The following is a 19,308-nucleotide window of genomic DNA, read 5'->3' on the forward strand; positions in this document are numbered from 1 at the left end:
TTTTTAATAAATCTGCAAAAATGTCAACAATTCTGTGTTTTTCTGTCAATATGGGGTGCTGTGTGTACATTATTGAGGAAAAAAATGAACTTAAATGATTTTAGCAAATGGCTGCAATATAACAAAGAGTGAAAAATTTAAGGGGGTCTGAATACTTTCTGTCCCCACTGTATATATATATATGTGTGTGTGTGTGTGTGTGTGTGTGTGTGTGTGTGTGTGTGTGTGTATATATATATATAGATATATATATATATCTATATATGCGGGAAGCAAGAGGGGGGGGGGGTGGAAGATAAGCACAAAACATCTGTTGAGGTTCGCCGAGGGAACATAAAGTGCAAAAAAGGGAGACTAGACAGGGGCTAAGCTGGTAACTGCATTGGGGAAAAAAGGGGGGTAGAGGAAATAGGGGGTAAAGTCATGATAAGGATAGGGAGGGAATGTAGACTGTCGCAAGATCCCTCTGATGGGGGCTCTCCCAAATTTTCCCCCTCCACTGAAGGGGTGTTACATATTGATCATCCAGAATCTTTGTTTTTTCACCCTTCCAGGTGCTCCTTGCTGTTAAGGCCAGTTATAGGTTGGGCCAGGTGCCATTTGTTTGTAGAAGGCGGCAGAAGACAGGTAGGTGCTAGAAATGGATGAAGAGTTACCACTGATCCACATCCATCTCCCTAGCCTTAGCTGGGTATGGTTTGTGATGCCCGGGCAACAGCATAGAGTTAATGCCGCGTACACACGGGCGGACTTTTCTCCGGACTAGGTCTGGCGGACTTTGACGGACTTTGCAATGGACTTTCAGAATGAACGGACTTGCCTACACACGATCAACCAAAGTCCGACGGATTCGTACGTGATAACGTACGACCGGACTAAAACAAGGAATTTCATAGCCAGTAGCCAATAGCTACCCTAGCATCGGTTTTTGTCCGTCGGACTAGCATACAGGCGAGCGGACTTTTCGACCGGACTCGAGTCCGCCGGAAAGATTTGAAACATGTTTCATTTCTAGGTCCGTCGAACTTTTGGGAAAAAAAAAAGTCAACTGGAGCCCACACACGATCGAATTGTCCAACGGACTCCGGACCAAGTATGCCGTAAAGTCCGGTCGTGTGTACGCAGCATAATAAGTAGAAATAAAATCTTTAGATTGAGTAGTTTGAATGATACTATTCATCTTTACAGGCATACTCAGGTAATCTGCTCTAATGCTGAACCATTAACTTTTCCATAGAGGTTGCAATTGGCTAAAAATGTGCACCATTAACCGTTCTATGGAAACAGTATTCCATGACAGTATTAAATTTTTGTGGCACCGGTCTAGCTGGCAGTAGGTTTCCTGGTAGATGCAGTTAAATAATAAGCACAGTTAAGGCCCCATACATTTTGCTCTTGTGTCTCCCCCGCATTCATGGGGGGGGGGCTGGGAGTCTAGAGAGTGGGAGCTGTAAAAGTTTCTATGGTAACATTAATCAGTTGGCAGGGGGTTGCCCGCCTCATTCAGGGAGGGAGATTAAGTAGGACATTCTGCAAAGTAATGCAGCATAGATCAAAAACAAAAAGGCAAGCTGGACTGGATGACATGCCTGTGGCTCAGATCAGGCGCACACACTTACTCTGCTGCAGCCATTCCCAGTGTTTGTGCCATTTGTCCAGCATCTCCTTCTTCTTTGCCATCAACCTGTCCAGGCTCTGCTTAATCTGAAATCATAAAGCATATAAAATCATGCATATTGTAGAAGAAGCTTGCTAAAGTTCTCCAAACAAAATTCGGGGCATTTTCGCTGCCAGATGCGTTTTTGTTTTTCTGCACACATTAAAATGAACATTTTAGGCCTGAGGATTAGTTAAAACCCCCAAACTGTATATATTTTCTGAAAGCGGAGACCCTAGAGAAAAAAATAGTCGCTGTTGTAATTTAAGTATGTTGTGCAACGGTTTATCACACATTATTAATAAAAAATACATTCAAGTTTAAGGATATCTATGGTCACAACATACGCTAACAATACAAATGGTAATTACGGTATTTTTGACAATCCAATACAAGCTTACTTGAAAAATATCCTTTTATGTTGCGTTCTGTCTGCTGATCGCTTTCCACAACTTCCCTCATTCCCTGCATACTTTGCAGCTTCTCCTCTGCTGTTTACTTTCTATTTCTAAGGGCTACATATCCCATAGTACCTTGCTGCCTGCAAGCAGTGCTTCCTGTACTGGCTCCGCCTCCTGAAACTCCTCCTCTCAGCACCACCGCATTTCAGAAGGCAGGCTCTGCTCAATACAGTGTATCCGGAAAATATTCACAGCACTTCACTTTTTCCACATTTTATTATGTTACAGCCTTTTTCCAAAATGGATTAAATTCATTATTTTCCCCAAAATTCTACAAACAATACCCCACAATGACAATGTGAAATTTACTAAATAAAAAACAAAAAGAATCCCATGTACATAAGTATTCACAGCCTTTGCTCAATACTTTGATTTAAGCTCCTTTGGCACCAATTACAGTCAAGTCTTTTTGAGTATGGTGCTACAAGCTTGGCACACCTATTTTTGGGCAGTTTCTCCCATTCTTCCTTGCAGGACCTCTCAAGCTCCATCATGTTGAATGGGGAGTATTGGTGCACAGCCATTTTCAGATCTCTCCAGAGATGTTCAATCGGGTTCAAGTCTGGGCTCTGGCTGGGCCACTCAAGGACATTCACAGAGTTGTCCCATAGCCACTCCTTTGTTATCTTGGCTGTGTGCTTAGGGTCGTTGTCTTGTTGGAAGATGAACCTTCGCTCCAGTCTGAGGTTCAGAGCACTCTGGAGCAGGTTGTCATCAAGGATGTCTCTGTACATTGCTGCATTCATCTTTCCATCAATCCTGACTAGTTATTATTATTATTATACAGGATTTATATAGCGCCAACAGTTTGCGCAGTGCTTTACAACATGAGGGCAGACAGTACACTTACAATACAAATCAATACAGGAGGGATCAGAGGGCCCACTAGTTTCCGCCACTGAAAAACATCCTCATAGCATGATGCTGCCACCACCATGCTTCACTGTACGGATGGTATTGGCCAGGTGATGAGCGGTGCCTGGTTTCCTCCAGACATGATGCTGCCATTTAGACTAAAAAGTTAAATTTCTGTTTCATCAGACCAGAGAATTTTGTTTCTCATGGTCTGAGAGTCTTTCAGGTGCCTTTTGGCAAACTCCAGGCCGGCTGTCATGTGCCTTTTACTTAGGAGCGGCTCCCATCTGGCCACTCTACCATACAGGCCTAATTGATGGAGTGCTGCAGAGATGTTTGTTCTTCTGGAAGGTTCTCCTCTCTCCACAGAGAAATGCTGGAGCTCTGTCAGAGTGACCATCAGGTTTTTGGTCACCTCCCTGACTAAGGCCCTTCTCCCCCAATCGCTCAGTTTGGTCAAGTTGCAAACTCTAGGAAGAGTCCTGATGGTTCCAAACTTCTTACATCTACGGATGATGGAGGCCACTGTGCTAATTGGGACCTTCAATGCTGTAGAAATTTTTCTGTACCCTTCCCCAGATCTTTGCCTCCATACAATCCTGTCTCGGAGGTCTACAGACAATTCCTTGGACTTCATGGCTTGGTTTGTGCTCTGACATGCACTGTTAACTGTGGGCCTTTCCAAATCATGTCCAATCAACTGAATTTATCACAGGTGGACTCCAATCAAGTTGTAGAAACATCTCAAGGATGATCAGTGGAAACAGGATGCACCTGAGTTCAATTTTGAGTGTCATGGCAAAGGCTGTGAATACTTATGTACATGGGATTTTTTTATTTTTAAGAAATTTGCAAAGATTTCAAACAAACTTCTTTCACATTGCCATTTTGGGGTATTGTTTGTAGAATATTGAGGAAAATAATGAATTGAATCCATTTTGGAATAAGGCTGTAACATAACAAAATGTGGAAAAAGTGAAGCGCTGTGAATACTTTCCGGATGCACTATATGTGACACAGCATTGCCTAGTCACAGGGCATAGTGACTACGTGTCACAGAATTTAAGGAAGTGAATCTGTGGGGATCTTCACAAAGTAAGTTTTCAAATTTCAAGATCATATAGATTAATTGGAGTAGGCAGGAAATAATTGGAATACAATGTGGAAATGAATATAACGATTTCACATTTTGAACATAGATACACTTTACATTTTACTAAAAAGTGGGTAATATGGGATTAGAGATGGGATTGTGCTGAGTAAATAGATACCCAACATGTCATGCCTCTGCGTGTCCGTAAAATGGCGACAAACAGCAGTACCTAAAATTAACGCAACTTTATTGTTCTCACACAGGGGGCTGACAAGCATTTTGCCGTGACAGGTTTTCTTTAATGAAATATCAGGTTTTAAAAATTGCTGGTTACTATTTTAAATGCTTTTTTCTGATAACTCTAGCACTGAAAAATTCTACAGGGTGTACACTTATCGAAATTTGGCCAGGTTCAGCAGGAACTGGGGGGGGGGGGGGGGGGGGGGGCTTGAGACCCCACTGTTAGAATAAAATAGCACAGTGGGGAGAGATTCCCACACCTACATCCAATCTGTCAGTTTTTTTTTTTTTTTAAAACAAACAAAAAACCTGTCCCTGCTTTAGTTTTAGGAAGGTGCTAGGAATCTGTGTTGGGCATAATTCACTCTGTCTGTATTGTGCTTGCATATCTCATTATCAGTTGTAAACTAGTTTGAACACTGTCCTAACAAAGGGTTAAAGACGTAGAAGCTTGCCTCCTGCATGGTATGTTAATGAGAGGAAAATCAGCCTGTCCAAAGCTTTTTTATTGGGACAGACTGACTGTAATGCTTGCAATCAGCAATGAGGCCTGAGGATGAAGTCTGCAAACAGCTTGTTTAAAGTGGCAATCAGCACTACCATTAGGATCTGTATTTAACATTTTCAAACTGGAGTTGAATGGTACTTTAAAAGCTTCAACAAAGTTTGCTGAAAGCTCTGCAAATGCTTTGTTAAAGCTTGCTGTTCACACTGCTCTTATACAAGCTGAAGCCCGTGTTAAGGAGAGGCCATAGAGTAGAGCACACCTCTGCACAATCACACAAAGGAAAGGGGAAAGGTTTGCCCCAGAGCAGTGTCCTCTGTACAGTGGCAACCTCCGACACTAGAAGGATGTGCCGGATAACCGCTGTCCCACCAATGAACCAGAGACACTGTGGTATCTGGATGATTACACTTAGGGCCCGTTTACACCAGAAAGTGTTGCAGGAAAGCCATGTTCTAGTGCCCGTTTTTCGCACTGTGTTCAAAATGCACTGGATGTGCAATCTGCTTTGTGTGTCAATGTATTCCAAATGACACCCCATATGCAGATCACAAATGCAGAGTGTTTGCCTGCACCGGATTGCATGGTACCGCCAACCGGCCCTTAAAAAAAAAATCACTAAGGCCATCACTACTAACCCCTGTAATTTGTCCAATAGTGTATTTCCCTCGATCATCAGGTCATTGTAGTGGAAATAATGCAGTATTTTCTTGATTGGAGTATTTCAGGAAAAATACTGCCTTATGGCCACTAGATGGCGCTGATGATCCTAGTAAATACACATATTAGACACAGTATGGGGATTATTTGCAACGGATATGTGAATGCTGAGCCAATCACACAGTGAGCTATTTATAAATAGACCCTGTAGTCTCTGGCTATTGGGAGCATTGTGGATGTTTAAAATCATTGGAAACTGTAGAGTCTTTGGTTTTCAGATTGATTCTAGTGAAGTGATATAAAGCGCCAAAATGTGTGGTTTGCAAATATGGCTGCCGCTATGTACATGTACTAGCTATACAGAGAAACATTACAGTTAGGTCCATATACATTTGGACACAGGCACAATTTTCATACTTTTGGCTCTGTATGCCACCAGAATAAAATAAAACAAAACAATCCAAATGAATTTGAAGTGCAGACTTTCAGCTTTAATTCAAGGGGTTGAATATAAATATCAAGTACAAATTTTAGGAACTGCAACCATTTTTATACAGTCCCCCCATTTTCAGAGGCTTAAATGTAATTGGACAAATGAATATAATCATAAAATGTTAATTTTTAATATTTTGTTGAGAATCCTGTACTGGCATGGACAAAGACTGGGTTTCCTCCTTTCCGATGCTTTGCCAGGCTCTAACTGCAGCTGTCTTCAGTTTCTCTGTGGGTCTTTCTGCCGTTAGTATTGCCTTCAGCAAGTAAAATGCATGCTCAATTGGGTTGAGATCAGGTGATTTACTTGGCCATTGCAGAATATTCCACTTCTTTTCCTTCAAAAGCTCCTGGGTTGCTTTTGCAGTGTGTTTTGATCATTGTCCATCTGTACTGTGACGCGCCGTCCAATCAACTTTGCTGCATTTGGCTGAATCCGGGCTGACAGTATATCTGTAAACACTGCAGAATTCATCCGGCTGCTTCTGTCACATCATCAATAAACACCAATGACCCAGTGCCACTGGAAGCCATGCATGCCCATGACATCACACGGTCTCCACCGTGTTTTATAGATGACTTTGTGTGCTTTGGATCATGAGCTGTTCCAAGCCTTCTCCACACTTTTTTCATCCCGTCATTCTGGTTCAGACTAATCTTAGTTTCATCCGTCTGAAGAATGCTTTTCCAGAACTGGTCTGGCTTTTTTAGATGTTTTTTGGCAAAGTCTAACCTGGCTTTTCTATTCTTCAGGCTTATGAATGTTTTTCACCTTGTGGTAAACGCTCTGTATTTGCTCTCATGAAGACTTCTCTTGATTGTAGACTTTGACAATGATACGCTCACCTCCTGGAGTGTCCTTCACTTGTCTGGATGTTGTGAATGGGTTTTTATTTACCATAGAGAGGATCCTGAGATCATCCATCACGGTTGTCTTCCATGGACGTCCAGGCCTTTTTATGTGGCTAAGCTCACTAATGCATTCTTCTTTTCTCAGAATGTACCAAACTGTTGATTTGGCCACTCCTAATGTTGCTGCTATCTCTCTGATGGATTTGTTTTGTTTTTGAAGCCTTACAATTGCCCGTTTTACTTGCATGGACAGCTCCTTTGAATGCATGATGTAGGTTCAAAGCAATAGATTCCAAATGCAAATACCACACTTAGAATCAACTCCAGACCTTTTACCTGCTTAATTATTGAATAAATAATTATTTCTTTAATTCTGGCCATGAAACAGCTTTTGATTCAATTGTCCAATTAATTTTGGTTCCTTGAAAAAGGGGGATGGCTATTCTTAAGAGCTGTAATTCCTAAACCCTTCCTTTGATTTGGAAGTACATACCCTCAAATTAAACCTGACAGTGTGCAGCTCATATCCATTATATAACTATAGCTTGAATATGTTCTAGTAAATACCTAATTGTGCCTGTGTCCAAATTATATATATATATATATATATATATATATATATATATATATATATATATATATATATATATATAAAACTTTTTATATTAAAATTGACCTTCTTTCAAACATACCTCTTCAGACGCCGGCCTCTTGTTTAGGACCAAGGACTTTCCTAACTCTACGCAGTCCGCGATTCTCTTATTTCTTGCCTCAATTTCACTCTTTACTCCCTGATGATAACTCATGAGAACTTCCACGGAAGACACATCCCTAAGAATATATGGGAAAACAGGAAAAATAAGCGACTCTTGAACTTACTCCTAGTGTGAGAGATTAAAGCTGAACTCCAGGAATTAGTTAAAACATACCTTTGCAGGGGAGCCCCCATACTGCAAGATTTAACTGCTTAGTAAAGTGTTACTAAACCCAGGACCCTGTATTCACCAAATGCAATTATTTTAGTAAATATAAACTGCTAAATACCTTTTCTCATCAGCAGTATATAGCAGTCTTGTGACTTCTATCAGTGTCCAGCCGAGCACTGGTTAAAGCTTTTAGGAGGAGTTTTCTGACTGCCCTATGAGACTGCAAGACCCCTGACTCCCTGTCTGGACAGTGCTGATTGGCCCTGTGCTGATCACACGCACCCTCCCAAGAAAAAAAACCTCTCTGGCAACACACACCAAACTGAGCATGTGCAGCCTGACTCCATAGACTCTGTGTTATCAGGAAATTATCAGGGGACAGTGGAAGGAGGGGAGGATCTGTGCATACAAGATCAAAAAGCCTGGTTATACAATGCAGAGGATTAACCCCTTAGGTTCCACAGTGAGCAAAACAAGCATTCTTTACTGCATATACACATTCATTTTACTGTTGTGGGTTTAGTAACACTTTGAGTCTTAAAGTACCAAAATCAGGAGTAATACATCAGTCCCTGCTCCAGCAGGCTCCCTGGATGTGTGTGACCAGTCCCATGCTATTGCCTCTCTAAGGCACTCTGGTCTGCTGTTGCACTCCTGCCTCCTTCAGCTACAATAATATTGTAATAGCTCTGCACTACATGTGAGGATGCCAAAGGACTGCTCACAGACCAGAGCTTTGGGGAGAAGGGACCACCAATGCCAGGTGGATTGAGGTTTAAGGTAGGTAATACTGCCTGTTCATCTCCCCTCTAGCTTTAATGAGCATTTCACCCTTGCAGTGCAGGATGGCCACACAGATACTTTTTGCAGAATTCCCGAAGTTCAGCTTTAAACCAAACTTATTCCCTGAATGCTAAGCTTCATAGACGGCATACAAGGGATGACACTTTCTGTAGTGCAGGCCTGTGTCGCTCTTGCTGGTGCTCACATCATTGTGAAGAACAAGTTTAAACAGAGTACAGTGACAATATGAATGAGCAAAGTTATCTCACCAATGGAATTGTAAAATATTCGTTCATTCTCTTTTTCCTAGCTTGGTGGAAATTTTGAACAAACTGAAAGACCGACCAAACATCATGTGGAGTTATTTAAAACAAATGCTCCATAATATAATTAAAGGGCATGATTAAAATGATGCAAAATTGGTGCATGCCTGTACCTGTATGGCATAACTTTTGGTTTTTGAACTGGAAGTGACTTAAAGCCCCACTTCAGGATCAAAGATTACATTCTGAGACCTGCTTATAGAACAGTAATCATCAAGCTACAGATTAACGCAGCACAGATAAAGCCTGCACCTTTCACTGGCCAGCAAGGAGGAACTTGCTTGTCTAAAGGGTTGCTGGGGATGTGCTTTTTCACTAAAGCTCATCAGTCCTCATCACTTAAAGCGGGAGTCCGGCGACCAATCTTTTTTTTTTTTTTTTTTTTTTTTTTTTAGGTCATTGAGACACTTTGCTAATCCCAAAATAATACTCACAGTTTGGGTGTAATATTTCCACCTCTGTCTGTTTTCGTACCGAAGAATAACTTAAAAAATGTGATGCTTGCTGTTTCCATCTTGCTTATGGGCATGTGAAGCCCACAAGCATTGATTTCCTGGATGCGGTGAATGCTGTTCATTCACAGCTTGTTCACACGCATGATCATTGTTTCCGCACTGAATCTTGGGAAGCCTGACACTAAGCTCCCAGGAGACAGTGCGGCACTTGGGAAAGGCAATAAACACGCCTACTTCCATGGGAGGAGAGACAGGAAGTGCCACAATAAAGTACAATATAAAAGGTAATTAGGCAGGAGGAACGGAACGACGTTGGAGCCTGATGACACAGGGCTCTCATCAAGTTTCCTGAACTCCAGGCCTTCCTGGTTGAGGTGGGGACTGCTGTGGTCTGGGCTGTGAGTCAGGGTTGCTTTGAAAAGCCAGTGGTGAATGTGCCCCTGAAGTGACAGTTCAGGGGTGCCGTATAGTCACTGTGTGTAAGCACTTGATTTTATGGCACCATGGTCACTTCACCACTACACACGTTTTTCACACCTGCCTCTTGGGCTGAGCCTTTTGGCTGGGACCAGGGGGAAATTTTTATGCCTGGCTGGAGGGCCGGCCATTGTATTGCACAATGGTCACTTTCACTCTCCCATCTTACTATCTCCCTCACTCTTTTATTTACCCCTGTGTTTGTCACCTTTTTGTAATTTTTTTGTTAGTAATGTATACACGTTTTGTCACTGTGTGGCAAGTAGGGTGTGGGTCCTCGGGCCTACTCTGAAAGTCTTGGGAAGGGGTGGACATAGGCCTTCTGGCTTGGTTCGCCCTCTCCTTTGGGGGGTTTCCCTTCGGGGGAGCCCCACTTGTACTTGGGTTGGTCTGTTTCGGCAGAGCTTCCAGTTATGGGGGTCCGCCTGGTTTCAGCCAGATGGACCCATTGTCTGAGTACCTCAGTCCCTGTCTGGAGCCTAACGCCCCAGGGGATCAGGGTAAGATCTTTCACTAGTGGAGGACTCTGAACACCCGTTGCACGTTTTTGTGTTTCACTCTCTATGTGTGGGCACTTTTTTTTGGCACCGGGTGGAAGTTTTTGAGGTGTGTTTGCACGCCACTGGCTTTTCAAAAAAAGAAAAATAAAGGTAATTACAGCGATAAAATTTTTTTTTCGTGTGGCATTTGAACATCTATGCAATTAACTGAAGGGGTAAGATTAAGTTAAAAATTTGAGTGGAACCCCGCTTTAAGCTGGCCATAGATAGATCGAATCTCAGCCGGTTCAGCAGGGACCAACCGAGATTCGATCAATCTATTGGCAGGCTAGTTATACTGAAGTCGATCCACCAATCAACTTCAGTACAACCAGCATTTCTGATTTATTTTGCATGCAATTACTGCCAGCGGCTACAACTACTAGCGGTGATCACTGGGGTTTATTTACTTATTTACAAGTGCACTTGGAAGTGCAGTCACTGTAGATCTGAGGGGGACGTGCAAGGAAAATAAAAAACAGCAATTTTGCTTGCACATGATTGGATGATAAAAATCAACAGAGATTCCCCTCATTTCTATGCTACAGCATCTGCACTTCCAAGTGCACTTGTAGTGCATTTGTACTGCACAGTGCATTTGCCTTTAGTAAATCAACCTCAATTGTGTTCTACCAGTGGCTGTAGGAAAGAAAATCGCATCATCTATGGCTTGCTTTACATATTTTTGCTCTCAATACATCTGAATTGGTGACTACAATGGGAGATACTGAGAGAACAGAATGAATTGTAGACACAGGTACAAAGTAAATGGATGCAGATAGGAAAGTATTTATGGGGACTAAAAGTTCAGAATTTTGCAGAAACTGGATGAAACAATTAGGAATTGAAACTTAAAAGCATACAAGCATTTTTTTTTTTCATAAATTTGAGTTATGCTTAGCATATTAGCCAGACAACCAGCAATTTCAGGAGTTCTGAAATGGCAGCCTCCATGTTTCTCCCAGAAAAGGTTTACCCATTCTATGCATTAGGGTAAAAAACCTTGTGTCACAGACTTATCCCCTCACCCCCCTTATACCTACCTGAACCCCATCACGATCCAGTGCTGTGCATGAGAGCTGCAGCTCAACTGGCTTTGTCTCTCCTCCCTGGGCAGATCAATAGCAGCAGGATATCAGTCATTGACGAGGGAGCAGGGGGCGGGGCTGAGTCCCGCTGTCTGTGTCAATGGACACAGCAGTGGGGCTTGGGAGTGAGCCCACACGAGTGCCCCCATAGGAATTGGTTTCCTTATGGTGGCACCAGCAAGAAAAGAGAAGCCAGGAACGCCAGCAGGGGACACAAGAAAAGGAGGTTTGGGGCCGCTCTGAGCAATTCTATTCCACGGAGCAGGTAAATATAGACACGTTTGTTATTTAAAAAAAAAAAATTCCTTTACAGACACTTTAAGTAACAAAAGGGAATTACTTAGAACCTCTGTCAGGTCTTTATTCTCTGTGGACCCAGTGAGGAAGTTTCCCTGCAAGGCCTATCCCAATGACAGCCTTTTGCACTACATAGTCTAATTTTTAAGGGCAACTTATGCCAAGTTTGCCAACCATCATTCCACAGCCCCTTACCTGGGTTTCTCTTCTGTTTCAATCTGACAGATAACACTGTCCATCCAGGAGATCAGGTCCCTCACAAGACCCAGGAACTTCATGCGGTCACTGGTAGTGGTGATCTGCAGCCTGCATTCCTCACAGGTGGTTAGTAACTCCTTCCAGGAACGCATTACTTCCTGCTCACTGGTGACAATGGCAGCCGCATTCTCGCCCGCATATACTGTGCGCAGCTGGGCAGCATTCTCCTGCAGCTGTCGTACCTGGGCATCAGAGAGGAGGTACAGGGTAAACCATGAACGATTATAGCCAAACAGTGCTGCATTTCCCAACTATGTCAACTATAACAGATGAGGTTAAATATATGATTCTAGGTGTTATGAACATGACTGAACAGGTGGCCATAGAACCACAGACCACAGTTTTATTTATGCTTTTAGTGATTTCAATTGGCTTTACTTTACCAGGATTGCCAGAGCTAATAAAATCATCAACCTGGAAGATTCTACTTTCAAAAGTAAAGACTTTCTTTAAAAGTCCAGTTGGAAAAATTAAGAAACACTCTTTTAGATGAAAGCCAGTTGGAGTGCAATGTGCAAGTGGCAGAGGACAGAGGCAGCAGAGGGGACACTAAGTAGTACCACTGATAGAGTGCAGGAGGTGGTTATGATGGTGGAGTGGGGAGTTAATGCTGGATGTCAAGGGGGATGTACTATTAAATTGTTCATACTGGATGCAAAGATGGATAAACTGAACAGAAAGTGAGGCAGCTGGGAAGGTATGTGCTGTGAGTGGGCAGTGAGCCTGATTTTCTCCCATGAAGACCTCTTATTGGCATGGTAACGGAGACTTACCATTTCCACCCACATACAGAGCTCTGACCAGCATGGCAGATACAAGGGGGACTTCCCCTCCGGCTCTCTGCACTGGTCATGTGACTTGAACCATGTCAAGAGAAGTTAGGGAAAATAGGATTTATTTTAAATCATTGTGGGAGACCATCATGTTCTCGGTACTACTTGCTACTCAAATAAGACACGCTGGAAGTAGGAGGGGTAATCCTGGGCTGGCCTGCAGTTTTTTTATTTGCCAGTATTTTGTTTTATGTCAAAAGAACTTTATTAAAAAGTCATAAAAATCCAGAACAACTATGAAACTCCAGTACAGAGGAAAACACACCTAGTAGTTACAATGGTTACATGGCAGGCCTGCGCAGGCCATAAAACATGCATGACAGAACCATAACCACACTGGTCTGCAAATCATAAATGTCAGGAATAAGATTTACACAGTAAAGAGTAAAGACAAGAGATGAAGCATTAGGCGGGTCTACCTCTACCTCCACCTCCAAGAGACACCATCCAGCCTAGCACCAGATCCACTGGAGATAGACCAGGTATATCGAGCCAGAGTGCCCATATCTTTTCAAACTTATCAGGGCAGCTTCTGTGCTGATAAATAGACTGTTTCAACGACATTGTGGACCTGACCTGCCGCATCCACCCTGTAACAGTCGGGGGATCAGGTAATTTCCAGTGATGCAGTACAAGTTTACGGGCTTGAAACAGTGCTCTGGCAATTGCTTCTTTAGTGTGTAATTGTACCATCCGATGTTTGCCAGTATTTAGTCCTTCTGTAGGTGGTAGTATAACCCAAAAGGTGAATGACTTTTTCGTGTCTCCAAGGAAGGGATTTTACGATCAGTTCAAAAACACGATTTTACAAAGAGTATAAAATTGTATTTTCTTTCTTATCCATTGAGGGACATGGAAGTCATTCACCCTTGGGAAGTCCAAAAGCCACCTGAAGGACATTATACCAAAAATGGTCAGAAGAGGCCTAAACATCCACCTGATGAACCTTAGAGAATGTGGGAACAGAGGAATAGCTTAGCAAATCTAGGAAACAGATGATTGATGCCCAAAAGCCCAAGAAGCACTCGTAGATCTAGTACAGTATGTCTTGACAAGAGAGGGTAGAACCTGATCCTTGACACCCAGTGCCCATAAAGTCACTTCCAGGTTAGCCCTGCAATGTCCATTCAACAGGATCTGGACACGGCACTCCAAAAGCCAGGATGAGGCTGGCCCCACTGGATAGCTGCAATTAAATAGACCAGCTCTAGCTGAGTAGAGTCTTGATTAAAGATGCTTGAAAAATGTGATAAGACTTTTCCTTGCAGAGTTGAGTAAAAGCTGTCATCCACCTAGGACACTAGGAAAAAAAAACAGAGGCATGCTGGTAGTAGCAATCCTGGCCTGTCCAACAGTTTGTTTTCCAGTGTCCATTGCTTCTGTAGATAGTATAACCAAAATGTGAATGACTTTCTGCATCCCTAAACCGATCTGAGGTCTGCATGAAACGGGAAACTTAGCATATGCACTCATGTAGTGTCTAAATAAAGATTTTCCCTCCCAGAGCTCACCGGAAACAGTTTTTGAGGATAACCAAGTATTAGGAAGGAAAAGGGAAAAGGAAGCAACTTTAGGCTCTGAATTAAATGTATATTTTGCTTAGAAAAATACTACAAACCTCTACCGTAAGACAGACTTCTTCCTGAATTAAACACAACCAAGCAAAAACATTTTTGGGCATAGTTTTCATTTAAGGCTACAAGGGCCATTAGTCTCACAAATGTATCTGTTTAGGCAAGATAGATATCGGTGAGGAAGTGAAATAAAGAAAAGCTCACCTGAGTGACAAGGACCTGAATGTCATGTTCAAAAGAGCTAAGAATTCGCTGCAGTGAACCAGCTGAGAGGCGAGCTTCCTGTGCCTTCACTTCTGGGATCCTCTGCTTCTTCTCTTCCACCTGGGACAGGACCTCTTTGCAGTCATTAAAGAACTTTTGTAATTCATGAGAAGCAGACAGCATCTGTGCTCTTGTCTCCATCAGTTCCAGCAAGTCCGCCCAGGACTCATTTACGCCATCTTTCCATTCTGCTATGGTAGCTGCATCCGAGTGGCCATAGTCAATGAGTTCATCCACCATCTGATTCACAGCAGAGATGCGGTCCTGTCCTATACTGCCTGTCTCACTAACAAACTCTGTGAACTTCTCTTGAAGAAGCTAAAAGAGAGGAACAGATGATATGCAAGTTAGGGATAATGATTTAAATGATTATATTTGAAAAATTGTGGACTTTGTGAACTTTATAAAAAACAAGAGCTTATCTTTGTGGAGATGATTCACTGACCACTGATGTAAGCTATGGGGTACCTTTTAGCTGGCTGGCTAAGGACTACCTGGGACAAACAAACAGTGTTAGACAATGGGAACGCAGTGTTGGGTTCAGTCTAATTGAAAACAGACATGTCACAGAACAAAGTGCACTCTTCCCTGGTGTGTAAACCTTTCCCACCCATCATTTTGAGGGCACTTGGTAAGCATAAGGAATGTGTTCCAAGTGCCCCCTTTTTAGAAGCTTAGGTGTACCCGACTAATCCCCAAGCTGGCTCTCAGTCCACTAGCAGGGATAAGCCGGGAGCATGCACATTTAAAAGTGAAAATAGTGGATTTTTTTGGTTCGTTTTATAATTTAGCAATATATTTACTTGTAAAAAATGCTAAATATCTAAAAGGCACTTTGGCTGATTTACTAAAGGTGAAAAGTAAATTTTCACTTTGGAAGGGAATTTTGCCTTACCTTAGTGAGGGGGAAGCTATGCTGACCTCTACCATACAGTATGTAAGCATAAATCCTGTTTTTGTTTATTTTTCCTTGCACATGATTGGGTTTTTTCACCACATTCACTTTTAGGCAGGCCATAGACGGAGTGAATTTCTTTCCTGCAACCACGGCAGTGCTGACAAGAGAATCCCTCCTTCCGAGCAATTGTCTGCTCCCAGCAGGGGGCAGGGGAAGCCGTCCCCACTGGTAGAAGACAGTGATTATTGCTAGAAGCTACAGCAGCTGCTAGTGATAATCGCTAGTAAATCCGGCAGGCTGGTCGTACCCAAGTTGATCAATTGATCAACTTGGTACATTCAGGTTGCCCACACAGGTCCTGCTGAATCGGCCAAGATTTGAACTGTCTATGGCCGGCCTAAGGTAAGTGAAATTCCTCTTACAAAGGGAAAGTGACACTAAATGGCCCTGTAACAAATTTTTCATAAAATGGCCTCTTACTGTGTTCTTCTGACTCCTTGGAATGTCCTCAGAGAGCTCCTGAACCTTTCCTTGGAGCAAGCAGTGCATGTCAGTTGTAGTCACATGCACCACTCTATATACAATACAAATCTCATAGTCCATATACAGTGCCTTGCAAAAGTATTCACCCCCTTGGCATTTTTCGTGCTTTGTTGCCTCAAAACCTGGAATTAACATGGATTGTTCGAGAATTTGCATCATTTAATTTACAGAACATGCCCACAACTTTGAAGATTTCTGTTTTTTTTTTTTTTATTGTGAAGCAAACAACACATAGGACAAAATAACAGAAAAAGTCAATGTACATAACTATTCACCCCCCTAAGGTCAATACGCTGTAGAGCCACCTTTTGCGGCTATTACAGCTCCAAGTCACTTTGGAGAAGTTTCTATGAGCTTGCCACATCTTACCACTGGGATTTTTTCCCATTCCTCCTTGCAAAACTGCTCCAGCTCCTTCAAGTTGGATGGTTTGCGCTTGTGAACAGCAATCTTTAAGTCTGACCACAGATTTTCTATTGGATTGAGGTCTGGCCTTTGACTAGGCCATTCCAACACATTTACATGTTTCCCCTTAAACCAATCAAGTGTTGCTTTAGCAGTGTGTTTGGGGTCATTGTCCTGCTGGAAGGTGAACCTCCGTCCTAGCCTCAAATCACACACAGAGTGGTACAGGTTTTGCTCAAGAATTTCCCTGTATTTAGCACCATCCATCTTCCCCTCAACTCCGACCAGTTTCCCAGTCCCGATTGCTGAAAAACATCCCCACAGCATGATGCTGCCCCCACCATGTTTCACTGTGGGGATGGTGTTCTTTGGGTGATGTGCTGGGTTTGCGCCAGACATAGCATTTTCTTGGATGGCCAAAAAGTTAAATTTTAGTCTCATCAGACCAGAGCACCTTCCATACATTTTGGGAGTCTCCCACATGCCTTTTTCGCAAACTCAAAACGTGCCATTTTGTTTTTTACTGAAAGTAATGGCTTTCTTCTGGTCACTCTGCCATAAAGCCCAACTCTATGGAGCATACGTCTTATTGTCGTCCTATGTACAGATACTCTAGTCTCTGCTGTGGAACTCTGCAGCTCCTCCAGGGTTACTTTCGGTCTCTGTGCTGCCTCTCTGATTAATGCTCTCCTTGCCCGATCCATGAGTTTTGGTTTGCGGCCGTCTCTTGGCAGGTTTGCTGTTGTGCCATGTTCTTTCCATTTGGTTATGATAGATTTGATAGTGCTCCTAGGGATCATCAAAGATTTGGATATTTTTTTAAAACCTAACCCTGACTTGTACTTCTCAACAACATTGTCCCTTACTTGTTTGGAGAGTTCCTTGGTCTTCATGGCAGTGTTTGGTTAGTGGTGCCTCTTGCTTAGGTGTTGTAGCCTCTGGGGCCTTTCAAAAAGGTGTGTATATGTAATGACAGATCATGTGACACTTAGATTGAACACAGGTGGACATCATTTCACTAATTATGTGACTTCTGAAGATAATTGGTTGCACCAGAGCTTTTTATGGGCTTCATAACAAAGGGGGTGAATACATACGCACATGCCAATTATCAGTTTTTTATTTCTGAAAAATAGTTTTATGTATATATTTTTCTAATTTTACTTCACCAACTTAGACTATTGTGTTCTGATCCATCACATATAATTAAGATTAAAAAAACATTGAACTAAAGGCTGTGATGTAACAAGATAGATAAAAAGCCAAGGGGGGGGTGAATACTTTTGCAAGGCACTGTAGGGAGCAAGCAAGAGAGAGTGGCTACACCCCTACATACAGTGGGACCAAACGTAGCCACCCCCTAAAAGGAAGTTGGATGACAGTAGCGGAAAAAAAAAAGAATTTTTGTCCTTCCTTTCTTACATACATTTCCTGTCTGAACTCACAGGCAGCATGTGGGTTATAGAGATATCAGTTTGGGGCTGCTGGCTATAAACTAACAAGGTACAAGGTTACACTTCAGTTACATTTTTATTTTTTAATGACAAAGGGTACACTTTATAAGACACAAGTGGTAAGTAAAGTTTACTAAAACTAAAGTTTAGATCAGCCTTTCTCAACCTTTTTACCCCAAAGAAACCCTTGAAGTAATTTTCAGTTTTCAGGGAACCAATGCTAAAATGAATTTAGAGATGTGGAAACAATGCCTCTTATATTAAAGATGTAGGAAGACTTTCCCCCCTAAGGGTGGTCAGAATTCCACCCTTACAGACAGCTAAAAAAAGATCAGGGCTATCTTACCACTGGCTCTGCCAAGTAAATTGGACTAAAAACTATGCAGACATGTTCAGATAGAAGGTCAATCATCCACAACTCAAAGAAAGAACCCTTGACAACCTCTTGAGGAACCCTAGGGTTCCACTGAACCTTAGTTGCACCATATCCTTTAGAAAGGAATCCTTTAACATAGTTAAAGCATTACAGAATAGATTGCTTTCAGCTAGTACTTACTGTCACGTGTTCAAAATCCTGACCCAGCTCCGGAGACCCGGCCACCACCTCCTTCTCTGCAATCCACTGCTCCAGCTCATCCACCTCGCGGCTCAGCTGAAAGAGCCAATACTGCTGTTCCAGGCGCCCCTTGCGCTCCTCCACCAGGTCCTTCAGAGACACGTAGAGCCGATCAATCTGAGACTGCCGCTTACTTATCTGCTCACTATGCAAGGACAGTAAGTAGTCAGCGCATTAGTCAGGAAAACCGTGCAGAGAACACTTGCACATTATTATACTCTTAAGAATCATGAAACCCCTCAGCTACATAATCTTGTAATCTACAATAGCATTATCCACCAAAACACATAGTTGAAGCCATGGTGTAACATTCCGATAAAGTTAAGCATATACTGTATAAGGCCAAGAATTAATCTATTCAATATTGCAGATTACCAATCCTTAGATGTGCATTTTTCAGGCTTTTATATATCCTTTATTTTCACATAGTGACCCTGCTGGAAGCACACTTCTTTTCCTAGGGCAAGCATCACTAAATGGCAGACCGTAGTCTAAATCCGGACCGAGACACTGTCCCATCCAGACCCACCACGGTCGCGACATTTTAGGAGCTGGCCCTTCCCCTCAGCTGGCGCTAGCACTATTATCTTCACAAAGTTGACATCGGGAGGAAGCACATCGCTGGATGGAGTGCGGGAGCTTCCCCAGTTAACTGATACGTTGCTAGGATGCAGGGCAGTCCTAGAAACCAATCAAAACCTGGTTAACAGGAAAATTTGTGTAACTCTGGCCCTCTATCCAGAACTGTCCTGCCCTGTGT

The 19,308-nt window shown here is 42.6% G+C and overlaps 1 protein-coding gene across 3 annotated transcripts in view; it reads right to left on the minus strand.

Annotated features, from left to right (window-relative positions):
* Positions 1 to 19,308, minus strand: part of SPTBN4 (spectrin beta, non-erythrocytic 4) — a 285,984-nt gene that overhangs the window by 34,675 nt on the left and 232,001 nt on the right. For all 3 annotated transcript variants that reach the window (XM_073598514.1, XM_073598515.1, XM_073598516.1), the window contains 5 exons: positions 18,489 to 18,693; positions 14,573 to 14,950; positions 11,899 to 12,143; positions 7,508 to 7,646; positions 1,620 to 1,704 (listed from right to left, as the gene is read on the minus strand). In XM_073598514.1, coding sequence (XP_073454615.1) covers positions 1,620 to 1,704; positions 7,508 to 7,646; positions 11,899 to 12,143; positions 14,573 to 14,950; positions 18,489 to 18,693 — 1,052 coding nt within the window. The remainder of the gene's footprint in view (positions 1 to 1,619; positions 1,705 to 7,507; positions 7,647 to 11,898; positions 12,144 to 14,572; positions 14,951 to 18,488; positions 18,694 to 19,308) is intronic.

Source organism: Aquarana catesbeiana, linkage group LG09 (genome assembly GCF_042186555.1).
Source record: "Aquarana catesbeiana isolate 2022-GZ linkage group LG09, ASM4218655v1, whole genome shotgun sequence".
Lineage (NCBI taxonomy): Eukaryota > Metazoa > Chordata > Amphibia > Anura > Ranidae > Aquarana > Aquarana catesbeiana.